Genomic DNA, 10,146 nt, shown 5'->3' with positions numbered 1-10,146 from the left:
TTAAATGTTAATTTAAGACATTTAATAAAATAATATTAGATTATATATATATATATATATACATATTATATATAATTAGAAATGTTGCCTTGGCAACTAACTGAAATAAGTTGAAGTACTGAAGTTACTAAAACTGAAATAAAACTAAAATTATATGGAAATATTTTAATAAAACAAAAACTAATAAAAACACAAAACAGTAATTTGCTAACTTATTAAAACTTAAACTAAATTTTAAATGAAAACTGAAAATATAAAATAAAAGCTCATTCAAAATATTATTAGATACTAAAACAGAATATAAATACTGAAATAACACTGCTCAAAAAGGTAGCTGAGCTAAAAACTATTCTACAGAGTAATTAGTTAAGCGGAGAAAGTAGCTAGTTACACTATAAGCAAAGGTAGCTTACTACATTGAAACTTATTCATATTTTTTCATGAGAAATATAAAAAAAATAGTAAGCTGTAATAAGTTCAAATCCTGTTTATTAAAAAATCTACAGAAGAGGCATAAAATGTTGCCATGTATTGTGCATATATGTTTGTTGAGGAGATAAAATGATAATGTAGCTTTGCATCACAGACAGAGATGCAAATAAATAAAATAACTAAAATAAAGCATTTACTTTTACTTTTTGGCCATTGTATTTTTACTTCACACCAAGTTTAATCCACAGATTCATGGAGAGAGGACAAGAACTGATGTGGAGAAGATGAGAGAAAAAAAGTTTTGAGGATAGGCTATAGGCTATGATTCTAACATTTTTAAACATAAAGTGATGCTAAGCCTGGTTTGCTGTTGGCTTGGCTGATGCTCACAGTGTAGGCAAAGCACACTGGACTAGTGAGCAAAACAGCAATCTGTATTTCATTCCCAGTGTTAAATAAAACAGCACAGACTCTCATTTCTAACCTTTCTGCATGAGGCAGGGACTAAATCTTCTGTAGCCTTTAAGCTAGTATATAATTCAATCAGCATCACTGCTTTCATAGACCATTTTCATTACTGTATTTCTGTCACACACGCTCACAAACCCTCCCTGTAAATCTCCAAGGCAATTAGCGTGACGGGTCCCAGCCAGAACAGAGAGGTGTAATCAAGTACACAAATCAATTGACCACACATGATCGGGTATGAACATGTTAGCCAGCAGAATGCATGACAGCGTGAAATTCAATCTACCTTTCCATGCAAAATCACAGAAAAAACTCCCCCCCCCCTCCAATCTCCAACAGGCTCTGCTGTCAAAACGCTTAACTTTGATTGACAGCCGGAATCGAGCAAGTCAGCCAGTCAGGCGTGGCGTGAGAGCAGAGTGGGCGGGAGTGTGAAGTTTAACCCCAGGAGCCTGGGACAGCTGCAGTGTCGCTGTGGTCTGTGGCTGTTGCACACCATAAATTCTCTCTAAAGAGGGTTTACTTTTTATTTTAATGGGGGCTGTAAATTTACGACCCTTGGACCCTGGAGATAGAGCTGTTTTTAAAGGAGCACTCCCTGTCTTTTCTCTCTCTCTCTCTCTCTCATACCTGTTTCTCTAGAAACTGGCTGGCTTACAAAATGTAGTTGTACCTGGCTGTACGCTGGCGCAATATTTGGGAGGCCCTAAAAGGAAAAATGTTCATGGACTATGTTTACAGTGTGTGAATAACTGAAGAGTGCATTTGTGAACACATTATGTCCGACGTGACATCATATATTGTGTGTGGTAATGAGAATGACTACACTTGTGTATTTTATGTGTTCAGAATGACAAACTGACCCTCTCTCTCTGTGTGTGTCTGCAGGTGTTGTTTGCTCTAAACCAGACCCTACTGCAGCATGAGAGTTTGCGTGCAGGCATTTTGCATGACACCTTCACTACTGAGGACCTCATCACACACTACAACTGTGGAGACCTCAACTCCATTATCCTCAATCATGACACATCCCAGGTATACACACAAAAACACAGCCTGGTCCTGTTCTATGCATCATGTGAGTATGTATGTGTGTGCAAGTATGTGATGTATTGGAGTCATTATGAGCTTAAAGTTTGAGCAGCAGCAGGTTCCTTCTGATGGATGGCCTATAATTCTCCAAGTCACCCAGCAACACGCTAAAAGATTAAAGCACACACACATAGTGAGAGAGAGAACGAACATTTCAGGAAAAATGCGAGGGAGCAGTAAGCGAAGGAAGGGAGGAAATATCTTTCTGTTGTTCCATATTTCCTGCAAAGGTCAGACGCAGGGCAGCTAATGGCTCTACTGCCTGATAAGGTATCTGTGCTCTCTCTTTCATTGCTTTATGCCTCTCTTCCTCATTCTCTCTCTATTTCTGCTCCAATACTTCATGCGGAAATGAATTAGTACTTGACTTAGAGCTTGATTCGAGTCTTCTGCTTAAGTCTCTTCACTATGGACAGCAAACTAAACTGCATTCAAGGATAATGTGGACACTAAATGTCAGGTTTCTTCTGACTTTTTCATAACTTTTTAGTAATTTTTCTTTATTTGTTAATGAATTGTTTTAGACTTTGCCAGCTAGTTTAGTTCTACACTAACTCTACACAAGAGCAATATCTAGCTAATTATTTATGAGCAGACCATAATTAGAAAAAAGTTGTGTGTAGTATACTCCCCATCTAGAACTTTTCGTGTGTGTGTGTGTGTGTGTGTGTGTATATATATATATACTGTATATATATACAATTAAATAAATAGCACATTTTATGAAAAGCATCTACATCTATCCTTAATAATACATATATAAATAAATAAAAATAAACCGTACATTCTCCAGCTTCTGTACAGACCCTGTTCAGATCTTCAGCACACTGAAGGCTCTCTATAATGTGAGTTATAGGAGGTGGGGGGAGTGTAAGAGGGCATTACGGGAAAAGCCTTCTGTAAAAGTGGTTTGGATGCTTACAAGGGTACAGCAGTTCATCTATCAGTGTCTGAACACACACACAAACACACAGTGGAGCCAAACGTATGGCTTTCTGCTCCACTGCACTTCAGTTCTTTAGTGCACAGCTCAGGCAGGAATCTCTCAGATAAACACACGTGTACACTGTACAGCCATATTTACCCCCTCTGCCTCCCCATTTCCAAACTGCTCTCTCATTAGCGGGGCGTATGGATAAATACACACACACATACATAGTATTTAGACGTTCTAGAGCTCTGGATTCTAACAAGAGGCCACCTCACAGTTTCCCTTTTAAGTCTCTCTCGCTTCCTCCGTCCCTGTACCATTACCCACCCCATCTCTGGTGTATGTATAGCTGGTCAAGACATGGGAAGTGCTGTGCTTCCGACCATCAATTAGAGCGAAAGGTCCAGAATTGAGCTCCATAACCATATATTTCCCTAATGTCCTGCTCTCTTTCAAAGATCTATACACACTTTTCCAATTCCAAAGATGGATTCCAAACACATAGAAGCCCAAGTAAAAAAAAATTAAAAGGTAATTGGGTATATCTTTTGTCTTGCAACTTCTTATAATTGAGACTTCAATTCTTGTAATTGGACCATTATATCTCACAATTGCAACTTTCTACATCATACAATGTTTTAAAGTATAACATTTATTGTAATCTGCCTCACAATGACCTTTTTTATTTTTTACTCTGAGGCTGGAATGGGCTGTCATACAAAAGGTCTATGTATTTTTTATTTTTATTTTTATTTTTTATCTAAAACCTTAAAATCAAAATCAATTTTAAAAAATTGGGTCTAGACAATTTTCCTAACAATGTCACAATGCACTTGGTGTAAAAAGCACTGAAGACCCAATGAAATCAAGTTCAACACAGATAACTCTCCTTGGAAGTGCTATGGAGATCAAACATCTCAAACAATTAGAAAATTTCGAGATCATAAACAAAGGAAAGCAGGAGACAATATTGTACCACAAACATCACCATCACTATTATCATTTTAATTTACTGTAGTTGCAGTAAATGTTTTTATGGCCATTTTATATTAAATTTTAAAGAGGGAATCAACTAGACTTCATTTTATTACAACTGTGGCACAACATGTCAAGTACTGAAATGTAAACCAAACACCATTGGTTATTTATTTATTTTAAAGCGTGGTTCTACTCTGTCCATCCTTCTGAATTCATAGCAGACTGTGTAGACAGACCCGGCCAGCTGTAGAAAGCTTCCCATACTCTTTACCCCACAGAAAATCAATCAGTGCATGGAGTCCAAGACAGTAAAACAGTCTTTGAGTGTGTGGCTGTCACGTTCCACAAAGTGGCATAAATGTCTCAGCTGCCCAGTTTCTCACTCACACACAGACTCAGATTCATGCCAGGCTTTTATTAACACTTCTCTCTTTCTTTTTCTGTCTCAGCTTCCGCATTTCATCAACAGTTCCCTGCCAGCTCACGAGCGCCTGACGGCGCAGCAGATTGACAGTTACCTGCGGCAGGAGCTCATTTACAAACGCAACGAACGAATGGCCCGCCGTGTCTCTGCCCTCCTTCAGAGAAACCCAACCCAGAGCTTCTTTTTCGCTTTTGGAGCTGGTGAGTCACACAAATCTTAACCATCACACATTTAAACACTCGTAACAACATGAAGATAAGGTAATTTGACACTGACCAGAAATAGGTCCAGCTCCACATACAAAACAAACGCACACACAAACTCCCCCAGATGGCAGTAAAACTAAATGGTCCTAAGAACTTTTCCCACGACTGAGAACACATCACTTTCATTGCTGTTCTGTGTGCACCTGTGTGTGTCTGTGCATGTTTCTTTGTCTGTGTGACAAATTTATTCCTAACAAAAAGCATTATTTTCATGAAATTATGAATAATAATATCATGAATCATCACCAATGCAATTATATATATATGTATGTGTGTGTGTGATGCTAATGCTTTTACAGTGCTCTTGATAAGAGTCTTTTTATGTCCGTGTTTAAATCAATAAGCTTAAATTTAGGCATTGAATGGCTTTATGTATTTGTGTGTGTGTGTGGGGGGGGGGGTGTATATATATATGCATTATTATTATTATAAAAAGTATTCATATGTCTATATATTATAGATGCTTTACATATTTATACATGCTTTAGAATAATCTGGATTCATTAGAATGAGAATAGAGAATGTATGTGTGTACGCACCTGTTCTGAATCTGGTGAAAATTTCGCACAATAACCTTTTGTACATGCGTAACTAAGAACACTTGAACGCATTTAATCGTGAATGAGACCCAGTTAGTGGACTGACAACTACTTTCATCTGTGAGAGTGTGAGCTGTTTGTTTCAGTTTGCATTCCAAGCTAATGCTGCTAATGTTTCCTGAGAGCTGCATCAAGGTCCTGAGGGATAGCTATGGTGCGTGTATGAGCACATGTTTATGTTTGTGTGTCGTTCATTAGCCCTGATGGGGTGAATCTGAGGTTTTCTACAGGACTAGTGTGTGTGTGACAGCCTGTGTCGATTTATATGTGTTAATGGGGTAGAATTTAATATGATGCTGCCCTTTTAGTTTTTTACAGGGAGTTCAAAATCATAAAAAGATAATGACTGTGACAAATATATCTTGTCCATGCTCCATGTCCCATAATCAACACATTAATAGTTGGGCAATTGAGGTGTTAGTTGGTCTGTCTTTGCCTGGTGTGTTAGGCCTCTCTCTAACCATGTTTACTTGGAGCTCTTATTTGAGTTACTCACAGTTTCAATTGGACTATTTAATCCAGAACCTAGTCAGAACTACTGACAGAAAGCAAAATTAGCAGCTATAAACCTAGACTCTGAGGGTTCTACAGTTACCAGAATGCTCCATGAGTTTTTGCAAGGGTGATTAAACTACACGTTGTGCTGGTAAAGTGGTTTTAACAGGCCATCCATCTTTGCTTCACAGCAAACCTGCCACCCTTGTGTTTTAGACGTTGCAATAGCATGTTTTGATTCTACAGGTAGCCCCATGGCATAGGCTGCAAGACTCGTTTGGGAAATCATACACACGTGCACTCACACATACGCTCAACCCTGACTCTCATAATGCATAATGTATAGCTGGAAAGAAAGCACAATTTGTGGAAACCGAATGCCTAGCCATTAAAGGGATAGTTTACCCAAAGAAAAAATTTATTCTTTCATCATGCATGTTATTTATATCATCATGTTGTACCAAACCCGTATAACTTTGTTCCATGGCACACAAAAGGAGAAACTGAAAAAAATGTAGATTTTGGTTATGGCTTGGATGAAGGCAGATCTGAATGCAAGCTCAAGTATCAAAATGATCTCAGAGTTTCCCAGTTGTAAATATGACTTAAGAAGCCATGTCCGATGGGAAACTCATATTTACAATAATTCTGATAGCATATAAAGGAGACATAAGTCCAGCATATGTTGCCAGAGAGAAATCTGTCGTTTCATTAGAAGACGCATATGCATATAAAAATTAAACATGCATGGATGCATTATTTACAATAAAATCAATAACATGCATAGAAAATAAATAGGGTGCATTTCTATTTTATGCCTTTTTATGGGTGAACTATTCTTTTAAATTGCAGTAGTAGAAACACAAGTAGAAGTTACTGCTCCCTGCTGGTTTGGAGTAGCACATATGTACCAGACTTGGTTTTACTCAGTTTTGTGAAAATTCTGTTTTTCATAAGAAAAGGGGTTCTTATTCTCTTTCATCTATTTTGCTTTGTTCTTTATTGAGTGTGACCTTATGAGAGAGCCTGCAAAGTTACATAACAGGTCAGATGATAAGCGGGAACACGCCACCATGCCACATCTGTTTATGGTACAGATCACACACACAAACTGCTGTATCAATATTTCACATCTGCTAAAAATATATTAACAAACCTCCCACAATCACATATAAATCTTACATAAAAACAACATATATGCCTTAGGTCAATGCTATATGATTCTAAACTTCTATTTACACCAATGTAAATCATTGTGCCTCTCAAGCATGTTCACTTGCATATAATTAGCCGTTTGCTGAGCAAGGAGAGAGTGTGTGTGGTGTTTCAGCAGGTTCTCATTTGCCTGGTTCCTCAGTGCTGCGAGGAGGTTTGTGCTCTTATTGAAAACATCCCTAGGAATTTCCTGCGATGGCCACAGCCCAGGCACCATTCTCTTCTTTAATAGACACTCTGCATGTGATAGGGAGCATCTGTCTTCACATTAATAGCCTCAGATTTGTTTTGCCATTGATTTGACATGCATATGACACAAGTAATTGACAATGCTAATATCATGGGCACTAAAGCACTAATGCAGTCAGTTCCAGTAAGCACACGGGCCACTGTTTATGTCTTACTGTGTTTGTATGAACATGATCACTCATCCGTGTGTTTGTGTGTGGTGAGGAACTCTAAGCACATGTGTTTTGCAGTTGTTTGTGGTGGTCGTTGTAGTGTCATTCCTAACAGAAGTGCTCAAAAATAATAGCTTCAAACGGCCATGAACATTTTCTTAGTGCCCAACCGGCATACGCTTCTTGACTCCCAAGATTCTTTACGCTGCATTAGAAGCATCAGTCACTGAAAGACGGTAACAGAAGCTCCTGTGGTTTGAGAAGATGATAAAATACCTTATTCCGTGTAAATTGTGCAGGGTGAATGAAATAAGACATTGGCATTGTTTGCTATGGACAAAGTGATGCTTGTTTGAGACGTCCAATTCATTTTACTGAATCAGTTCATTCTGATGGTTAGTTTAAATGAAGACTTTTTGTGGTTTGTGTTTTCGTTTTTAGTTGAACTGGGATTCAAAAAGCAGCCTGATTGCAACTGTATTACTTTAAATCGAGTAGTTGTAGCTTGACAAGCCGTTTAAAAATGACTTCCAGCAATTCCACAATAACCACTGCAGTTGGTCCTCTTATTGTTAAGAAATGTTAAATAATAGCAGGTGAATCTGCTACAATGCTGCACCTGGTTAAAATGGAAATCTGATTAACTTTTGTCAGGATTAAAAGGCAAGCAAGAAGTATTTTATCTAAACGGCTAAGTCATTAAATGACTACTCCAAATGGTTACACAATAATAAAAAAAAACTATTAAATGGCAATCAAATCTAATGGCTTTCAGGATGCTGGAGAAAACAGTCCATTTGTCTTGAGCTGCGATGTGTTGGTCTGCATCTCTGAGGACATTTGTGCAGATGCTAATTAGATCAGCAAAGCTCATTATCAGACTCTGCTATTACATGCCTCATTAGCTACTAAAACAACTGATCTGGGTGCTAATGGAATTTAAGCTCACTTTACACACATAACACATGCTCTCTCCCCACCCACACAGTTCTACTGTGAAGCACTTTCACAGATGCATCTACCTGCGCATGTGATTTCAGCCAACACATACACATTCAAAGAGTATGTGGATGCACTCCAAGACAGAGTCTGTGATTTATTAGGCAAATTATTTAAGTGACCTTGTGTTCCTTTACAACAGAGAAAAGAACTGTGGGAACTACTGCAGAGTTAACAATGTCAGAGAGTTTTGGTATTTTCTTTACAGAACGGAGCGGGATCTGAGCGGGAATTGGTTTACGGTGAGCGTGAGCGGAATATTAACGGAGCGTTTGCTTGGGCGGTTAGAGCGACTGAGTGGAGCGCACGTCCATAGAGCGGAAAACGTAGCGGAGCGTCACACCGCTCCGCTTCGCTCACATGCTCTGGTTTCTATACATGGCCGTCACATCACTCACTCACTCTCACATATATATATATGCATAAACACACACATATACATAGACAGAGAGATACACACACAGTTGTGCACCACTTTGTCAATACCAACATACAGTTTTTGCTCTGCAAGTATGTGTGCACGCACCATTACATGTGTATTTATGTGCAAGAAAGGCTTCTTTTTCTTCAGTCATGCTCACTGCTTCACAAAGACACTTTAGCATTTCAAGAAAAGAAGTAAAGACCCCATCTGTCAGAAACTAAAACAAACTGTAGGGGCAATTTCCCCTAAATGCTTTAACCCCTGTGAACTTTGACTATTAATGTGCTCCTGCTCCCCCTTTTTTGTTACTTTCCTCCATTTTCACATTTCTCCAACTGTAAAAATGTCCCCAACCATCGGACTGACTCTCTCTTTGGTAAATCTGCTTGCCTGCCACCCCACAGTCACTGTAAGAGAAATGTAAATATTTTAAGCTATAAAGGAAACAGTTTCAGTGTTTTTGCATCAAACCCTTGAACCCCAAACAGAACTTAAAACAGTCCAGTCCAGTTCCCCGAACCCCTACACCACAGAGAGAGAGAGTCCCCTCATAATGGAGACTGCTGAACTATCACCAGAGTCCCTTTGGGCAGGTAAAAGACAGAAGCACCCCCTTAATTCTAACTAATCTCTCGGCTCAGCTTAGATCCCAGGGATGGCCTGAGGGCTGGAATTTCCTGATCTCGCTCTGAGATTTATAGGAGGTGTGAGAGCTGCTCTCCTCGCTGATCTGTGGGTCATATACTCTCGCATACACCCAGGGCGGCACGGAGGGTTTGTTGACTTAGAGACCATGTTGAGATTTATAGATTTCCTGCTGCTGTAAAAACTTGCAGAAGGTAGTATGTATGCGTGGATTAGACAGAGCTGTGCTGCATTAGAGGTCAGTTGTTTGTAGGGTTATCATGGGGGATTGAGTGTTGGATAGCAGAAAAATGAATGAGTCAGAGGTAGAGGCTTCCCTTGAGCATCCTCTGACACACACAGCCACAGATGCACACATGCTCATAATAATGGACAGCAAGCACAGAGCAAACAACACAAAAGTAATACTATGATCAAAGACAAAGGCAGCCTGGTGGCCTACAATGCCTTTCAATTTCACATCATAAGTCTGACTATATATGCTTTCTCTTCTCTTTCATCTGTTCCCTCTAGCTGAGGAATATTTTGCTTTTTGGCAGACTAGCAATAAGGCCCATTGTGTGTGAACTGTATCAGTTAATTTGCATGTTTGATTCCTCATCAAGTGTTACACATACAACAACAGTGCTTGACTACTGATGAAAATGTTACAGTATGACAAAAGGGCTTTTGATTTTGTAAAAAAAAAAAAAAAAAAAAGATGAAAAAGATATTACAATTATCAATTTAAATTATTCTAAGGTAACGTTTACAAAAATATGAAAAAAAAAAAAAAAA

General features: G+C 38.7%; 1 protein-coding gene across 1 annotated transcript in view; it reads left to right on the top strand.

Moving 5' to 3' along the window:
- Window positions 1-10,146, top strand: part of LOC107751052 (metalloprotease TIKI2-like) — a 42,911-nt gene that overhangs the window by 23,805 nt on the left and 8,960 nt on the right. The window contains exons 2-3 of the mRNA XM_016566624.1: window positions 1,789-1,935; window positions 4,351-4,525. Coding sequence (XP_016422110.1) covers window positions 1,789-1,935; window positions 4,351-4,525 — 322 coding nt within the window. The remainder of the gene's footprint in view (window positions 1-1,788; window positions 1,936-4,350; window positions 4,526-10,146) is intronic.

Source organism: Sinocyclocheilus rhinocerous, unplaced genomic scaffold (genome assembly GCF_001515625.1).
Source record: "Sinocyclocheilus rhinocerous isolate Xijiao unplaced genomic scaffold, SAMN03320098_v1.1 scaffold2267, whole genome shotgun sequence".
NCBI classification, from domain to species: domain Eukaryota; kingdom Metazoa; phylum Chordata; class Actinopteri; order Cypriniformes; family Cyprinidae; genus Sinocyclocheilus; species Sinocyclocheilus rhinocerous.
The sequence above is the reverse complement of the archived record's forward strand: the minus strand, read 5'-3'. Positions and strand labels throughout refer to the sequence as shown.